This window comes from Ranitomeya variabilis, chromosome 5 (genome assembly GCF_051348905.1).
Source record: "Ranitomeya variabilis isolate aRanVar5 chromosome 5, aRanVar5.hap1, whole genome shotgun sequence".
In the NCBI taxonomy this organism is placed as follows: Eukaryota; Metazoa; Chordata; class Amphibia; order Anura; family Dendrobatidae; genus Ranitomeya; species Ranitomeya variabilis.
The window spans coordinates 341,090,183-341,110,129 of record NC_135236.1 but is presented as its reverse complement, the minus strand read 5'-3'; the positions used below and the strand labels follow the sequence as shown (position 1 = coordinate 341,110,129).

Below are 19,947 nucleotides of genomic sequence, written 5' to 3'. Positions count from 1 at the left end.
TGCGCTACATGACCGTGAGTACAGCGCACGTGTGCAGGAGAGCGAGCCAGTTCATGTCACGTGTTCAGTTTTGCTAACCAATAAATATAAGGCGCAGAGGAATGACAGAGGACATTGGTACAGTAAGCAAGGTACTCCCTCAGCATTTTCCAAACTTTGCACTCCTTGTGAGAGTCCCCCCGTGCCTCAGGGCCAGGGTAATGGGAGGGTCTGAGAAAACTCTCCCAGAACTTTGCCAGTGTTCCACTGCCTCTGCTGAATTGGAGTTGTGTCTCCCTCACCTGTACTCCTTGCTTTGCCAACAAACTGTGTCTGTGACCTCTGCTGCCAGCGTTTTCAGATGGGAATTGTTTAAATAATTCTGAAAGAAGGGCCCTCTGGTCCTGCAACATTTTAGTGCACCTGTCCACCCTATTGAATAAGAGATATAAAGTTCTCCTTGTAGCGTGGGTCTAGAAGTGTCACCAATCAGTATTGAATATTACCCAAAATTTTGAGAATGCAAGGGTGACAGAAAAGGCAGTGTAACATAAACTCAGCCATGCATGCAAGACTGGTAACAGTCAATACTTCCGTGTCCTCACCAAGAGGATGAGTGACCATGCTCTCCTCCTCCTTGTCCTCAGGCCTCCACAACTTTCGACTAACCTCAGTACTATCATTGTAAATATATCATTGTAAACACATTATTGTAAATACACCCCTGTAGTTTTTATCTCCCCCACCTCAATGTAGATTGTAAGATGTCAGGAGCAGGACCTTTTTTTTTTTTAAATTATTGTCATCGTTGTTACTTATTGTAGATTGTAAGCTGTCACGAGCAGGGTCATTTTATTTTGGTCTAATTGTATTATTGTTATCGCTGTTACTTAAGACTGTTATGTTTGAAACTGTAAAACTGTAAATATGTTGGCGCTATATAAATTAATATAAATATTATTATTAGTACACAGATAAGCAGGATGAAGACGTTGCTGCTCACCATCTTGGTGGATTCCTCAAAGTTTTGGAGGATGGTACATATGTCTGACATCCATGTCCCCTACAGAGATGTTTTGTGTGACTGGGTCCCCACTTCCACTATGTTAATCCAGTGTGCCAACAGTGAGATGTAACATCCCTGCATACTGTACATATGTGACATGGTCTCCCAATGTCCAACTGGGTCATGGCTTCCTCTACACTAACCCCCAGTGCTGTCAGCGAGATGTACCATCCCTGCCCACAAGCACTTGTCCACGTGTCCATGGTTAGGTGCACTTTCCCAGTAACAGCATTGTTGGGGGCTCGGGTACTGTTGTGGGACACATGCTTGCTTGTGTAATGCCATGCCAGCAGACCAGGAGAAATTGTGGCTGCTGGGGACCGAGTACCTTGTGACAAATGCCACCATCAGGTTGTGGAAAGCTTCCATTTCCCATGAGCCTAAAATACAAGATTTCGAGTGCAAGCAGATGAGAAATGTGTGAATTTAGTACTCTGGCCTGTGTGGCGTTGGCTGCGTATTTCCACTTGCGTTCCAAGGACTGGGATATGGACAACTGAACCCTGCACTGGGACAGGGACGTTGTCATGCTTCTTGATGGTGCAACTACAGATGCAGGGCAGTAGGCATCTTTGCATGCACCATGGACGGGGGATTGGCTTGCACGCACAACAGCGGAAGAAGCAGTGGTATCACCCGCATACACTGGTCATGGAGCCTAGTTTTCGGCCTACAAAGTTGGGTGCTTTCCTGCCATGTGCCTGATCATGATGTTGGTGGTTAAACTAGCAGTTTTGCTATCCCTGCTGATGCAGATATGGCCGGTGGTGCAAATGGCCTTTTTTGGGTTATTGGCAGAGTCTTTAAAAAACAACCAGATTGTTACGGGGACATTCAGTGTCTTCATCTCCCACACCACCTGACCTCGACCCCTGTCTTTCGGTGTTCCCCCGGCAAGGTTCTAGGACCCCTACTCTTCTCCATCTACATCTTCAGCCTGGGACAGCTTACGTATTGGCATGGTTTGCAATATCATCAGTACGCCGAAGACACAAAGATCTACCTATCTGTACCTGACATCACCTCCTTACTGACCCAAATCACACGTCTTCCCGCTATTTCATCCTTCTTTTCTGTTCGCTTTCAAAAAGTGGACATGGACAACACAGAATACATCATCTTTCAACATCTCACGCTGAGTAGACATGAGAGCTATGTATGCATTTTTCTGTATCACTTTAGTAAGAGGGAAAGTTTGCCCAAGAGAAAATGAATTTCTAGACATTCACAGCCTTTTTTGAACATTGTTTGCAGCTGTGATCTTTATCTTCTTGGTGGGGATGTGGCAAAGTTTAAAATCGTCATCAATACTATCATCATCCAAATCTTGTAAAGAACAAATCTGGTGTTTCCCAGGTTGGTGGTTATCTACATTTAGTGGCATTCCTTTAACCGTGTTTGTTACACTTGAACAAATAATTTTCGTCTGTGACATTTTGATATTATTGGTAATATGTATGGCTGAAGATGAAGAACCTTGTGCCACGGGTGTGTTGATAGTTACGGACGGTGCACTCCTCTTTAATCTTAGTTTTTCACGAGCATCCATCAATTTGTTTGGCTTTCCTCCAACACTGATCTGCTTTCTCTAATTCAGCATCTCACGAACATGTTGCAGTTTGCCCTTTATACGGACACGTACATCTTTGGCAACATATTTTTTACAGGCATTTTTATGCCGGGCTCCACACACACACATCTGTTACACCTATCTTCTGACGGGCGTGAAACACAGTCGGGTAATTGGTGGTGGGCCGGCTAAATGACTAATCATTGTAGGCTGTATCCTGGATGTCATACCTCCCATAGCCACCGCTGTTATTAATCCTGTACGTTACCATTCCTGCCGACACCATGCCCCTTTTCTTGATCACTTCATCCAACGATTCGTCCGCCATAGTCTTAATAAAAATCTGCACCTTACCAGCAGCAACTGTATAGGAAACCATGTTACTGTTTTCCAAGGTGTTTATAATGCCCCTAAAAAAAAATATACACTATGTTGATATGTACCCCCCAGGGGGAAATGTTTGTCAGCTCATACACTTAGTGTATGGGCATTCCAAGTATAGAAGAACCGCTCCTTTGTAATGTACATTTTTTTTATGAAACACTCCTCCTCGTTTCTTCCAAGTGGGGGTTGTGGTGCGTGCAAATTAGGGCCAGGCCTTGCATTCACTTCATGGACAAACCTTATGGAATCTTTTGTTTCATGTGGCCATCCAGTACATGGTTTTAAGCGGTTATTGGGGTGCATGTAACATTGGTGCAGGCCAGGCCTTGAATTCAGTGCATAAATGCACCCCGATAACCATTTCAGCAGATGTACTAGAGGGCCTCATGACAAAATTGTTCCCATAATAACAAAGTGTGTCTCCTATATTGTTTGCTTAACTTTGTGGCCATCAGGCTTTGCATTCAATGAATAACCAAACAGTATGTGAGACACACTTTCTTCTAATGGGAACAATTTTGTCATGATGCCCTCAAGTACGTCTGCTGAAAGGGTTATTGGGGTGCATGTAACTTTGGTGCAGGGCAAGCCTTGCATCAAATGCATAAGCAAACAGTATAGGAGAAACACTTTCTTCTAATGGTAACAATTTTGTCATGAGGCGGTAAAGTACATCTGCTGAAAAGGTTATTGGGGTGCATGTAACATTGATGCAGGGCAGGCCTTGCATTCAGTGCATAAGCAAACAGTATGGGAGACACACTTTCTTTTAATGGGAACAATTTTGTCATGAGGTGGTAAAGTACGTCTGCTGAAAGGGTTATTGGGGTGCATGTAACTTTGGGGCAGCCCAGGCCTTGCATTCAATGCATAAGCTAACAGTATGGGAGACACACTTTCTTCTAATGGGAACAATTTTGTCATGAGGCCCTCAAGTCCATCTGTTGAAATGGTTATTGGGGTGCATATAACATTTGTGCAGGGCAGGCCTTGCATTCAGTGCATAAGCAAACAGTATAGGAGACACACTTTCTTACAATGGGAACAATTTTGTCATGAAACCCTCAAGTCCATCTGTTGAAATGGTTATTGGAGTGCATATAACATTGGTAGAGGGCAGGCCTTGCATTCAATGTATAAGCAAACAGTATGGGAGACACATTTTCTTCTAATGGGAACAATTTTGTCATGATGCCCTCAAGTACGTCTGCTGAAACAGTTATTGGGGTGCATGTAACTTTGGTGCAGGGCAAGCCTTGCATTAAATGCATAAGCAAACAGTATGGGAGACACACTGTCTTCTAATGGGAACAATTTTGTCATGAGGCGGTAAAGTATGTCTGCTGAAAGGGTTATTGGGGTGCATGTAACATTGATGCAGGGCAGGCCTTGCATTCAGTGCATAAGCAAAAAGTATGGGAGACACACTTTCTTTTAATGGGAACAATTTTGTCATGAGGTGGTAAAGTATGTCTGCTGGAAGGGTTATTGGGGTGCATGTAACTTTGGGGCAGGCCAGGCCTTGCATTCAATGCATAAGAAAACAGTGTGGGAGATACACTTTCTTCTAATGGGAACAATTTTGTCATGAGGCCCTCAAGTCCGTCTGTTGAAATGGTTATTGGGGTGCATACAACATTTGTGCAGGGCAGGCCTTGCATTCAGTGCATAAGCTAACAGTATGGGAGACACACTTTCTTATAATGGAAACAATTTTGCCATGAGGCCCAAAAGGCCGTCAAGTACGTCTGCTGAAAGGGTTATTGGGGTGCATGTAACTTTGGTGCAGGGCAGGCCTTGCATCAAATGCATAAGCAAACAGTATAGGAGAAACACTTTCTTCTAATGGGAACAACTTTGTCATGAGGTGGTAAAGTACGTCTGCTGAAAGGGTTATTGGGGTGCATGTAACTTTGGGGCAGCCCAGGCCTTGCATTCAATGCATAAGCAAACAGTATGGGAGACACACTTTCTTCTAATGGGAACAATTTTGTCATGAGGCCCTCAAGTCCATCTGTTGAAGTGGTTATTGGGGTGCATATAACATTTGTGCAGGGCAGGCCTTGCATTCAGTGCATAAGCAAACAGTATAGGAGACACACTTTCTTACAATGGGAACAATTTTGTCATGAAACCCTCAAGTCCGTCTGTTGAAATGGTTATTGGAGTGCATATAACATTGGTAGAGGGCAGGCCTTGCATTCAATGCATAAGCAAACAGTATGGGAGACACACTTTCTTCTAATGGGAACAATTTTGTCATGATGCCCTCAAGTACGTCTGCTGAAATAGTTATTGGGGTGCATGTAACTTTGGTGCAGGGCAAGCCTTGCATTAAATGCATAAGCAAACAGTATGGGAGACACACTTTCTTCTAATTGGAACAATTTTGTCATGAGGCGGTAAAGTATGTCTGCTGAAAGGGTTATTGGGGTGCATGTAACATTGATGCAGGGCAGGCCTTGAATTCAGTGCATAAGCAAAAAGTATGGGAGACACGCTTTCTTTTAATGGGAACAATTTTGTCATGAGGTGGTAAAGTATGTCTGCTGGAAGGGTTATTGGGGTGCATGTAACTTTGGGGCAGGCCAGGCCTTGCATTCAATGCATAAGAAAACAGTATGGGAGATACACTTTCTTCTAATGGGAACAATTTTGTCATGAGGCCCTCAAGTCCATCTGCTGAAATGGTTATTGGGGTGCATAAAACATTTGTGCAGGGCAGGCCTTGCATTCAGTGCATAAGCAAACAGTATGGGAGACACACTTTCTTATAATGGAAACAATTTTGCCATGAGGCCCTAAAGGCCGTCAAGTACGTCTGCTGAAATGGTTATTGGGGTGCATGTAACTTTGGGGCAGGCCAGGCCTTTCATTCAATGCAACATTTTTTCTGGAGGCCATCCTATACGTCTCGTGAAAGGGTGTGTCCTAATTTTGGCATCCCTGCCACTCACTGCATAGGCAATAACAGTATAGGAGACCCACTGTTTAATGGACCTTTAAGAAGATTAATGCCACCTGATCCCCCTCTAAAAATAAGCTCTGTGACTTTAAGAGTTCCTCCTTGATAAATGAAACAAGATGTGTCTGCTTATGTGTCACACAACACATGGCCAGCCAGGATTGTTAAATGTTCCAATGACCTTACCCAGTGAATGCATTTGTATTGGTTGAAAGCAATGCTAAAGTTGAAAAACACATAAAAAACGCTGCGTATGAACATAGCCTAAATGGTGGAGAAACATTTTTGTTTGGGGTTAATTATTTTGCCTTATATACAAGTCATTACCCTGGAAAGGATGTTCCTTAACATATTTCCCAGCAATATCCATTTGGGTTTTGTTTTGTATGTTTTTGGTGTGCCTGTAAAAATGGCATGCAACTCTAACAACTTTGTTTACAGCTGTGACTTACGTAGGAGTCAGAAATGCTTCCAGGGACATTTACCATGATGTTCCCATGTCATTTGAGCAGTGTTTCCATCATTTTCAGTCATTTATAGACCTTAAAAGGACCAATGGGGGGATTGTGGGAAAAAATGCTCGGGTCTTCCATAGACTTACTTTGGGCTCGTTGTTCTGTCCAAGTACCCAAGTATTACAAATTGTTCGACCCGAGCAATGAGCACTCGAGCATTTTAGTGCTTGCCTATCACTAGCAACTACTGCTGATGCTACACAGCGAAGATCGGAAGACCTTCTATATGAGAAAAGGTATAGCAATAAGCTTTGTAGAGAGAAGGAAAAGGCGCAATAATTAATTTACAATAAAGTTGCAGAATTAAAGTTTAATATATTTTTTTCTTTAATATTGTTTACATTTTTGGCTATGATAATGATTTTTCTTGTTTATTTTGTTTGTACTTAAATTTCAAAATCCATACATGTTGGTTAAAAATGCTAGTATTTTTTAAATCAGGGCTTAAAAAAACATAAGAATTAGTCATTGGACTTGAAACAATTTTCATAAACCCAAATGTTGCATACCTGTGCTATTATTTCATGACATACAGCTCTGGCAAAAATTAAGAGACTACTGCAAAATGTTCAGTTTGTCTGATTTTTCTCTTTATAGGTATATTTTTGAGTACAATGTAATTTTTTTTATTCTATAAACTACTGACAACATGTCTCTGAATTTCCAAGCAATAAATGTTGTATTTTTTTTCTGAAAAGGCGAATGGTCAAAAATACAAAAAAAATCCCCACTGCTTTCAGACCCCAAATAATGCAAAGAAAACAAGTTAATAATCATTTAGAGACAACAATACTAATGTTTTAACTCAGGAAGAGTTCAGAAATCAATATTTTGTGGAATAACCATGATTTTTAATCACATCACAGCTTTCATGCGTCTTGGCATGCTTTCCACCAGTCTTTCACACTGCTTCTGGTGCAAAAATTTAAGCAGTTCTTCTTTGTTTGATGGCTTGTGACTATCCATCATCCTCTTGATTACATTCCAGAGGTTTTCAATGAGGTTCAGGTCTGAAGATTGGGCTGCCCATGACAGTGTTTAGATGTGGTGGTCTCTTAATTTTTGCCAGAGCTGTATGTTACTCTTGTAAAGCAATTGAATTAGTTAAAAGTTTAGCTGTTGTATAAAAAGAAGTAAGGACAAAGATAAGACATTCAATTGAGTGTTTTACCATAAGATGATTATTCTACAAAACTTTGGTGTAGAATCAAGAGATTTTCTTATACATCTGAATTCACATTTATGTTTAGCATTTTCACATTGTTGCTCTCTTAGTACATGTACAGTATCAAAGGGCTTAAGAGAATTTGTTACACAAAACCATGTTATAAGACATGTTAAGAGTTGTTGCTTATTAGGCATTTTTCTTTTTTTGGGGAGCGTATCTTATGATCGCTCAAGAGATTATCATTTTGGTAACATTTTTTCTTTTCCTGGAATAAGAAAGTAATAGATACATTTAGATCTTTTTTTTACAAAAGCATTCACAGAAAACACTACTGTAGCAAAAATGTAAATGTATTGTAAGAATTATGATCTGCAGCTTCTTATTATATATTATTTCCCAGGCTTTCTTTTTTTTGTTTTAGAGTCATCATAGCAAAATTACTTGTGTATTTCCACCAAGAAGCATACATTAAATGCAACAGTTTATCTGAAATATACTGCTGTTAAAATATTTCTACCTTACTTTCATATACTGTATTTCAATATCTATTCCTTTAATTTTTTTAGCCAATTTTCTAATTATGTATGATTGAATTCAATTCACTAAGTCAGCATTTTACTGATTTCATAAAATGATTTTGTTTATTCTCATTATTCCAGAATACATTTTTGAATTCCAAATTGAAATGGGTAAAGTATACGATAATATTTTTTAAAATTAATTTCTAAAAATAATCTTTTTTATGATAATTTAATTTTAAAGAATGCATGCCAACATTTTTTTTGCAATATTTAGCTCTTGAAATGGATTTCATGAACTACTTAAAGCATGTTTCACTATCAAAGAGTTTCTTATGAACAATTGGACATGTGGTATTTTCAATTAATCCATGGCTCAAATGTAAATCTGATGACTTTATTTCTGCCACAGTTATGCCTTACATGTGCCATTGGATGGTTAGAAACATTAGCTCCAATCAATGTGATTATTCTTTGTGCACTAATATTCTAGTTTTCTTAGTTATTTGTATGCCACAGAAATCACTATTATAGATATTTCCTTAATATACTATTAACTCTGGATCTGAATCTACCTGAGGTTTTTGTTTTCATTAATGTTTAAAAATGTTTTAAAAATCTTAATCATTTTGAAATTGCTTCATGAAGTGTTTAATAAATATAACATAACAAAACATAATGATGTTTACTTTTTAGTAATGTTTATTTTATCATTTTCATAATTTTCTTGCTCTTTCTCTGGGCACTTATTCATATAACTTTCTGTTTATATGTTAAATATCTCATTTTAAAAACCAGCATCTTACTAATTTTCTAAAATATGTTTTTTCTATGCTCAGAAATTCCTGAACATGAACCACATATAGGTAAAATATAACACAATGCTGTCTTTAAATATAGTTTTAATATTTTTATGCTATAGAAAATCTTGGAAAAGCTTCTATTAATCTTTCATACTGATTGTTTTAATATCCCAGTGACAGAATGTTCACTTGTCACAGATTTGGCTATGGCAAATATGCTGTGGAATTTCCTAGAAATTTGCAGCTTAAATCTAAATACTCTCATGCCTGCGCCTCAGATGTGCACCTGGACCTTCCTGAACACTAGACTCATTTAACATGGGCAAACCTGGAGGGGCCAAGCACCTGGATTTTTCTTGTGGAGTCTGTGGGAGTCTATGGAAGAAATGAGCATTCTCATTTTCATCTGCCTCTTCCTCGTAAAAAATTACCGCCAAAATATTTTTTTTCCTGGGTCTTTCAAAAAGCTAACATCTCTTTCTATTTTGAGGTTCCCGGAGCTTACAACTTGTTTTCAATAAAATCACTGACAACAACTTTAAAAAATAAGATTTTGTTTAGATTATATCTTATTAATCCTTTACTTACAGGCTGTGAGCCAGGATCTCCTTATTGTGTACAAACTGAATCAGGAGGTAAGTGTCATGCAAAAAATAAAAGCACCTCTTTGTTGCCTAAGCCTAATAAAATAATCATACAATTACACAGGTCTACAATGATAAAATAGTTTGAAAAAGGTTGGTCAGTATGTAGTGATATGAAAGCTTTATTTGCTCCTTTGGCAGCCAGGAGCATACACAAATTACCCATGCCTCATCACTGGAGACAAAAAGGTTGGCGAACGAGAACATCTTTGCAACCTGGACAAGAGAACATAGTTGCAGAAAGTTTAGTTGATCCTACTAAAGCTTGCCTGCCACCACTCCACAGAATCTGGTTTGGCTTTTATCCTAAGTCACGTTACAAGGCTCATTAAAGGGTCGACATTGACTGTTAGGATTGCTACTTCCAATAGGTGGCATGAGAGTTCTAGTCCTCTTCCTCTCTGAAGAAACAATTTGCATATTTCCCAGAGGAGCATTGAGGCTTTAAGTCTCCTCACCTCGACATGCTTAACATGTCACTCTCTGCAAGGAGAAATGATACTTCTTGGATCTAAACAAAAATGAAAGATGTTGAGAAAAGGACTTGGGAATCTTTCAGAGAAGTTTTGAAGAAATTTCTAGGTAACAACAAAGATCCAAAATTTAATTCCATTGTGGAGAGCATGAGGAAAACTTTTAAAGCCTTGGGTTTTTTGGTGAATTTAAAGTTACATTTTTTTAATTCCAATTTGGACTACTTTCCTGAAAACCTTGGTGCTGTTAGCGAAAAGCATGGAGAAAGATTTAATCAGGATATCAAGGAGATGGAGCAACCATTCTGAGGTAGATATAGATAGAAAGTGAACATGATGGGCGATTACTGCTGGATGATTCACAGAGAAGATCAGCAGGCCTTCTATAAGATAAAAGATATCAAGATAAGCTTTCAAGAGAATAGGAAAAGGTGCAAGAACTTATTTCCATTAGAGTTGGAGAATGAATGTTCAATACATTTTTGTGTATAATACTGTTCAGGGCTACCCCTTACTGTCAAAATTTTGGGCCCCCTTGAGACTCCAGCCTTATCTCTGCCTCCATCAAGCTCCACCTCCACCCCTCAAAACTTCCACAGTCCCACCGCCCACTCTTGGAAAAATTCCTGCACCACGTCTTCATCAATCACACATTAACACCATATCACATACCTATGTCTGTAAAGCCAAAAGATTTTTTCAGCCGCCACCATGACAAGGTAGACTGTTTTGGCAGCTTATGACTTAGCTTTTGACTTCTAGCCAGTCAGAAGCTGTGCTTACAAGATGGTACCATAAGACCAGATTGGTGCTGAAAATTGATGACGATGTCTGAAGGTGAGTATGAGAGGGGACGTTTAAAGGGACCCTGTCAGCACAGAATCCCTCCTCTCTGTTTCACGGCGGGGCCAATCATTTAAATTCACCTTCCCACTTGCTTATTTTCCCTCTATCTCCATCCCTTCTTCTGTATTTGACAGCTCTGGCTTCAGAGGGCCAGAGAAGGGTGGAGATAGAGGGAAACTGTTATGACCCCAATGGCGAGGGTCTCAGAGGAACGTGGAAGTCTGCAGAATACAAAAATCCAGCTCATAGGGCAGTGGTAACTGGGTTGACCATATATCTACTCCTAACGCCAACACTAGAAGTAGCCGGGGATCATTCCTACGTTGATTCTAGATGACACGCGCCAGCCGGAGAATCTAGCTACCCCTAGTAGAGGAAAACAAAGACCTTTCTTGCCTCCAGAGAAGGGGACCCCAAAGCTGGATAGAAGCCCCCCACAAATAATGACGGTGAGGTAAGAGGAAATGACAAACACAGAAATGAACCAGGTTTAGCACAGAGAGGCCCGCTTACTAATAGCAGAATAAAGAAAGGTAACTTATATGGTCAACAAAAACCTTATCAAAATCCACACTGGAAATTCAAGAACCCCCGAACCGTCTAACGGTCCGGGGGGAGAACACCAGCCCCCCTAGAGCTTCCAGCAAAGGTCAGGATATAGATTTGGAACAAGCTGGACAAAAATACAAAACCAAAACAAATAGCAAAAAGCAAAAGGCAGACTTAGCTGATATAACTGGAACCAGGATCAGTAGACAAGAGCACAGCAGACTAGCTCTGATAACTACGTTGCCAGGCATAGAACTGAAGGTCCAGGGAGCTTATATAGCAACACCCCTAACTAACGACCCAGGTGCGGATAAAAGGAATGACAGAAAAACCAGAGTCAAAAAACTAGTAACCACTAGAGGGAGCAAAAAGCAAATTCACAACAGTACCCCCCCCTTAGTGAGGGGTCACCGAACCCTCACCACGACCACCAGGGCGATCAGGATGAGCGGCATGAAAGGCACGAACTAAATCGGCCGCATGAACATCAGAGGCGACCACCCAGGAATTATCCTCCTGACCATAGCCCTTCCACTTGACCAGGTACTGAAGCCTCCGCCTGGAGAGGCGAGAATCCAAGATCTTCTCCACCACGTACTCCAACTCGCCCTCAACCAACACCGGAGCAGGAGGCTCAGCAGAAGGAACTACAGGCACAATGTACCGCCGCAACAAGGACCTATGAAATACATTGTGAATAGCAAACGACACAGGAAGATCCAGACGAAAAGATACAGGATTAAGGATTTCCAATATCTTGTAAGGCCCAATAAAACGAGGTTTAAATTTGGGAGAGGAGACCTTCATAGGAACAAAGCGGGAAGAAAGCCATACCAAATCCCCAACGCGTAGTCGGGGACCCACACCGCGGCGGCGGTTGGCAAAGCGCTGAGCCCTCTCCTGTGACAACTTCAAGTTGTCCACCACATGATTCCAGATCTGCTGCAACCTATCCACCACAGAATCCACCCCAGGACAGTCAGAAGGCTCCACATGACCCGAAGAAAAACGAGGATGGAAACCAGAGTTGCAGAAAAAAGGCGAAACCAAGGTGGCGGAACTAGCCCGATTATTAAGGGCAAACTCAGCCAACGGCAAGAATGTCACCCAATCGTCCTGATCAGCAGAGACAAAACACCTCAAATAAGCCTCCAAAGTCTGATTAGTTCGCTCCGTCTGTCCATTAGTCTGAGGATGGAAAGCAGACGAAAACGACAAATCAATGCCCATCCTACTACAAAAGGATCGCCAGAACCTGGAAACGAACTGGGATCCTCTGTCTGACACAATATTCTCAGGGATGCCGTGCAAACGAACCACGTTCTGAAAAAACACAGGAACCAGATCGGAAGAGGAAGGCAGCTTAGGCAAAGGAACCAAATGGACCATCTTGGAAAAGCGATCACATATCACCCAGATAACGGACATGCCCTGAGATAGCGGAAGATCAGAAATGAAATCCATGGAGATATGTGTCCAAGGTCTCTTCGGGACAGGCAAGGGCAAGAGCAAACCGCTGGCACGAGAACAGCAAGGCTTAGCTCGAGCACAAGTCCCACAGGACTGCACAAATGACCGCACATCCCTTGACAAGGAAGGCCACCAAAAGGACCTGGCCACCAGATCTCTGGTGCCAAAAATTCCCGGGTGACCTGCCAACACCGAGGAATGAACCTCGGAAATGACTCTGCTGGTCCACTTATCCGGGACAAACAGTCTGTCAGGTGGACAAGACTCAGGCCTATCAGCCTGAAATCTCTGCAACACACGTCGCAGATCCGGAGAAATAGCTGACAAGATAACTCCATCTTTAAGAATACCAACAGGATCAGCGACTCCAGGAGCATCAGGCACAAAGCTCCTAGAAAGAGCATCGGCCTTCACATTCTTTGAACCTGGTAAATACGAGACAACAAAATCAAAGCGGGAGAAAAACAATGACCAGCGGGCCTGTCTCGGATTAAGGCGTTTAGCAGACTTGAGATACATCAGATTTTTGTGATCAGTCAAGACCACCACACGATGCTTAGCACCCTCGAGCCAATGACGCCACTCCTCAAATGCCCATTTCATGGCCAACAACTCCCGATTGCCCACATCATAATTTCGCTCGGCAGGCGAAAACTTCCTAGAGAAAAAGGCACAAGGTTTCATAACAGAGCAACCAGGGCCTCTCTGCGACAAAACGGCCCCTGCCCCAATCTCCGAAGCATCCACCTCAACCTGAAAGGGAAGTGAGACGTCAGGCTGGCACAAAACAGGCGCCGAAGTAAACCGACGTTTCAACTCCTGGAAAGCCTCCACGGCAGCAGGAGCCCAGTTAGCTACATCGGAGCCCTTCTTGGTCATATCCGTCAAAGGTTTCACAATGCTAGAAAAATTAGCGATAAAACGACGGTAGAAGTTAGCGAAGCCCAAGAACTTCTGAAGACTCTTAACTGACGAGGGCTGAGTCCAATCAAGAATAGCTCGGACCTTGACTGGGTCCATCTCCACAGCAGAAGGGGAAAAAATGAACCCCAAAAAGGGAACCTTCTGTACACCAAAGAGACACTTTGAGCCCTTGACAAACAAAGAATTTTCACGCAAAATTTTAAAGACCAACCTGACCTGCTCCACATGCGAATCCCAATTATCAGAAAAAACCAAAATATCATCCAGATAAACAATCAAAAATTTATCCAGATCCTTCCGGAAAATGTCATGCATAAAGGACTGAAAAACTGAAGGCGCATTGGAGAGCCCAAAAGGCATCACCAAGTACTCAAAATGACCTTCGGGCGTATTGAATGCGGTTTTCCATTCATCACCTTGCTTAATGCGCACAAGGTTGTACGCACCACGAAGGTCTATCTTGGTGAACCACTTGGCACCCTTAATCCGGGCAAACAAGTCAGACAACAGCGGTAAAGGATACTGAAACTTGACAGTGATCTTATTTAAAAGCCGATAATCAATACAAGGTCTCAAAGATCCGTCCTTTTTTGCCACAAAAAAGAATCCCGCACCAAGAGGGGAAGAAGACGGACGAATATGTCCTTTCTCCAGAGACTCCTTGATATATGAACGCATAGCGGTATGTTCAGGTACCGACAGATTAAACAGTCTTCCCTTAGGAAATTTACTGCCTGGGATCAAATCTATAGCACAGTCACAGTCCCTATGAGGAGGCAGTGCACTGGACTCAGACTCACTGAAGACATCCTGATAATCAGACAAATACTCCGGAACTTCCGAAGGCGTAGAGGAAGCAATAGACACAGGCAGGGAATCCCCATGAATACCACGACAGCCCCAACTTGAGACTGACATAGCCTTCCAGTCCAGGACTGGATTATGGGTCTGTAACCATGGCAGCCCTAAAACAACCAAATCATGCATTTTATGTAAAACCAGGAAACGTATCACCTCGCGGTGTTCAGGAGTCATGCACATGGTAACCTGTGTCCAATACTGTGGTTTATTTGATGCCAATGGTGTAGCATCAATACCCCTAAGAGGAATAGGATTTTCTAATGGTTCAAGAGTAAAACCACAGCGCTTAGCAAATGAGAGATCCATGAGACTCAGGGCAGCACCTGAATCTACAAACGCCATGACAGGATAAGATGACAGTGAGCAAATCAAAGTTACAGACAGAATAAATTTAGGTTGCAAATTACCAACGGTGACAGGACTAACAACCTTAGCTATACGTTTAGAGCATGCTGAGATAACATGTGTAGAATCACCACAGTAGTAGCACAAGCCATTCCGGCGTCTATGAATTTTCCGCTCATTTCTAGTCAGGATTCTATCACATTGCACCGAATTAGGTGTCTGTTCAGACAACACCATGAGGGAATTTGCGGTTTTGCGCTCCCGCAACCGCCGGTCAATTTGAATAGCCAGTGCCATAGTATCATTCAGACCTGTGGGAATGGGAAAACCCACCATAACATTCTGAATGGCTTCAGAAAGGCCATTTCTAAAATTAGCGGCCAGTGCACACTCGTTCCAATGTGTCAGCACGGACCATTTCCGAAATTTTTGGCAATACACTTCAGCCTCGTCCTGCCCCTGAGACATAGCCAGCAAGGCCTTTTCTGCCTGAATCTCAAGATTGGGTTCCTCATAAAGTAAACCGAGCGCCAGAAAAAACGCATCAAGATCAGCCAATGCCGGATCTCCTGGCGCCAGCGAAAAAGCCCAATCCTGAGGGTCGCCCCGTAAGAACGAAATAACAATTTTTACTTGCTGAGCAGAATCTCCAGATGAACAGGGTCTCAGGGACAAAAACAATTTACAATTATTCACGAAATTCCTAAACTTAAACCTGTCTCCGGAAAACAGTTCAGGAATCGGTATTTTAGGTTCTGACCTAGGATTTCTGATAACATAATCTTGTATGCCCTGCACACGAGTAGCCAGCTGGTCCACACTTGTAATCAAGGTCTGGACATTCATGTCTGCAGCAAGCATAGCCACTCTGAGGTAAAGGGGAAAAAGAAAAAAAAAACTCAGAATCTTCTTTCTTATAATCCCTCTTCTGCAATGCATTAAACATTTAATACTGGCCTGGCAAACTGTTATGACCCCAATGGCGAGGGTCTCAGAGGAACGTGGAAGTCTGCAGAATACAAAAATCCAGCTCATAGGGCAGTGGTAACTGGGTTGACCATATATCTACTCCTAACGCCAACACTAGAAGTAGCCGGGGATCATTCCTACGTTGATTCTAGATGACACGCGCCAGCCGGAGAATCTAGCTACCCCTAGTAGAGGAAAACAAAGACCTTTCTTGCCTCCAGAGAAGGGGACCCCAAAGCTGGATAGAAGCCCCCCACAAATAATGACGGTGAGGTAAGAGGAAATGACAAACACAGAAATGAACCAGGTTTAGCACAGAGAGGCCCGCTTACTAATAGCAGAATAAAGAAAGGTAACTTATATGGTCAACAAAAACCTTATCAAAATCCACACTGGAAATTCAAGAACCCCCGAACCGTCTAACGGTCCGGGGGGAGAACACCAGCCCCCCTAGAGCTTCCAGCAAAGGTCAGGATATAGATTTGGAACAAGCTGGACAAAAATACAAAACCAAAACAAATAGCAAAAAGCAAAAGGCAGACTTAGCTGATATAACTGGAACCAGGATCAGTAGACAAGAGCACAGCAGACTAGCTCTGATAACTACGTTGCCAGGCATAGAACTGAAGGTCCAGGGAGCTTATATAGCAACACCCCTAACTAACGACCCAGGTGCGGATAAAAGGAATGACAGAAAAACCAGAGTCAAAAAACTAGTAACCACTAGAGGGAGCAAAAAGCAAATTCACAACAGGAAACCAAGCAGGTGGGAAGATGTATTTCAATCATTGGCTGCCGTGAAGCACCAAGCTCCTGTACTTGGTTGAACAGTCATTCTGTGCTGACAGAGCTCCTTTAAAGCACCACTCCAGTAGTGAAAAAAAATGCTGGAGTGGTGCTTAAAATGGCTACAGTGCCCAAATGTTTTACACACTGTGGTTGAAGTTTTCAAAACCAGTTTAAGACTAAAGTGATTTTGTTACCTAGACCAAAAAAAATTACTATATACCTATATAAAACACACAAACACAGTTTATATATTACAAGCCCATATATAAAACAAAGTATATATAATACTGTATATATACAGGCAGGTATGTATATAATACATGCCTGCCTGTACTATACAGTGTGTGTATATAAAGTTTGCTCTTATATATTATATGTAGATATTTATTGCACCTATTTCTCTATAGTACAAAAGTTCAGCATAACAAGACTGTAATAACTGAAGGCTGCTCTGTCACTGGAGCTACGGGGCCATTGGTGCTGCTGTGTGTGGCTGAGAAATGTAATCCTACAGCGACTAACATGGAGTTCCGGAATCACATGGAGTAAATCACTGTTGGTGAATATCGGTCTGCACTTGGACCGCAGTGCATGGAATGGTCGCAGATTTCCTGACCTGAACTCAGCTCCTCACAGCATGTATGAGGCCGGGAGTTCAGCACCCATTCCATGCACTGCAGTGCCAGCGCAGATCAATTTCCCACTTATATTAATCATTCCCTCCCCTCTTCCATTCCTCAACCAATACTTATAAGCTACTGGATGATCCTGAGCTGCTGCCTTATGTTGTAATCGGGCATTTGGTTTTGTAGCAGCGCTCAGGGTCATCCAGTAGGTTATTTAGTCTAGTTGGGAAGTGGAAGGAGGAAGGGGACGGAATTATTATATTATACAATCACATACTGTAATGGTGGACAAATTAATACATGGACTTAAGTTAGCTACACAGCGCAGCCCAAAAGAATCTTCCTGTGGAACGCAGACTCCCCTCAGCAGCCTCCACCTGCGGGATGCAGCCACCCCCAGTCCCCTCACTGCCTCCTGAGGGAAAAAACACGTAAAGCAGGAGTGTGTCCCCAGCTCACCGGTGCTGCGATAAACTGCAGCAGACAGACCTGGTGACCTAGAGGCAGGGGGGCCAGCTTAAGAGAAAGCAGGCACGACAGCAGAGATTTTTGGTGTGGACAAGCATCACATAGGAGGCTGAGCAGTGTGCTCCATCTTTAGAGCACTGGCGCCACAAAGGGCTTATCCCAATGGCTCCCACCACTAAAAGCGGTCCTGCAAGAGAGCAAGGCGCCGTGTGCCCAGTGACCGCCAGAGAGTGAGGTGCCGTGCACTACATGACCGTGGATACAGTGCACGTGTGCAGGAGAGTGAGCCAGTTCATGTCACGTGTTCAGTTTTGCTAACCAATAAATATAAGGCACAGAGGAATGACAGAGGACGTTGGTACAGTCAGCAAGGTACTCCCTCAGCATTTTCCAAACTTTGCACTCCTTATGAGAGTCCCCCATGCCTCAGGGCCAGGGTAATGGGAGGGTCTGAGAAAACTCTCCCAGTACTTTGCCAGTGTTCCACTGCCTCTGCTGGATTGGAATTGTGTCTCCCTCACCTGTACTCCTTGCTTTGCCAACAAACTATGTCTGTGACCTCTGCTGCCAGCGTTTTCAGATGGGAATTGTTTAAATAATTCTGAAAGAAGAGCCCTCTGGTACTGCAACATTTTAGTGCATCTGTCTACCCTCTGGAATAAGAGATATAAAGTTCTCCTTGTAGCGTGGGTCTAGAAGTGTCACCAATCAGTATTGAATATTACCCATAATTTTGAGAATGCAAGGGTGACGGGAGAGGCAGTGTAACATAAACTCAGCCATGCGTGCAAGACTGGTAACAGTCAATACTTCCGTGTCCCCACCAAGAGGATGAGTGACCATGCTCTCCTCCTCCTTGTCCTCAGGCCTCCACAACTGTCGACTAACCTCAGTACTATCATTGTAAATACAGAATTGTAAACACATTATTGTAAATACACCCCTGTAGTTTTTATCTCCCCCACCTCATTGCAGATTGTAAGATGTCAGGAGCAGGATCTTTTTTTGTTTAATTATTGTCATCGTTGTTACTTAGTGTAGATTGTAAGCTGTCACGAGCAGGGTCATTTTATTTTGGTCTAATTGTATTATTGTTATCACTGTTACTTAAGACTGTTATGTTTGAAACTGTAAAACTGTAAATATGTTGGCGCTATATAAATTAATATACAGTAAATATTATTATTAGAACACAGATAAGCAGGATGAAGTTGTTAATTATGGCATCCTTGCTGCTCACCATCTTGGTGGATTCCTCAAAGTTTTGGAGGATGGTACATATGTCTGACATCCATGTCCCCTACAGAGATGTTTTGTGTGACTGGGTCCCCTGTTGTGAATTCCATTCTCGGACTCCCTCCTGTGGTCATGAATGGTACTTTGGTTAGTTCTGCTCTTGGACTCCCTCTGGTGGCTTTGAGTGGAACTGCTGGTCTCTGAGGATTGCTTTCTCAGCTGACCTCGTTTACTGTTAGGCTGGCTTCCCTATTTAACTCTACTCAGATCGTTACTTCATGCCAGCTGTCAATGTATCAGTATTGGTTCAGATCTCTCTTGGACTTCTCTGAGGACCTGTCTACTCCAGCCGAAGCTAAGTCTTTGCTAGTTCATTTGTTGTTACTGCTTCCTGAATATATTTCTTAGTACTGCTGATTTCTAGTCCAGCTTGCTATCATGATATTCCCTTGCTAGCTGGAAGCTCTGGGGTGCAGAGTGGCACCTCCACACCGTGAGTCGGTGTGGGGAGTCTTTTTGCTTACTCTGCGTGGTTTTTTGTAGTCTTTTGTGCTGACCGCATAGTTCTCTTTTCTATCCTCTGACTGTTTAGTGAAGTCTGGCCTCCTTTGCTAAAACCTGTTTCATTCCTGTGTTTGTGACTTTCCTCTTAACTCACAGTCAATATATGTGGGGGGCTGCCTTTACCTTTGGGGAATTTCTCTGAGGCAAGGTTAGGCTCTATTTCTATCTTTAGGGGTAAATAGCTCTTAGGCTGTGAAGAGGCGTCTAGGGAGAGT

The 19,947-nt window shown here is 42.5% G+C and overlaps 1 protein-coding gene across 1 annotated transcript in view; it reads left to right on the top strand.

Moving 5' to 3' along the window:
- The window catches only part of MUC19 (mucin 19, oligomeric), a 763,086-nt gene that overhangs the window by 525,663 nt on the left and 217,476 nt on the right, over positions 1 to 19,947 (top strand). The window contains exons 46-48 of the mRNA XM_077264813.1: positions 8,307 to 8,336; positions 9,005 to 9,031; positions 9,559 to 9,603. Coding sequence (XP_077120928.1) covers positions 8,307 to 8,336; positions 9,005 to 9,031; positions 9,559 to 9,603 — 102 coding nt within the window. The remainder of the gene's footprint in view (positions 1 to 8,306; positions 8,337 to 9,004; positions 9,032 to 9,558; positions 9,604 to 19,947) is intronic.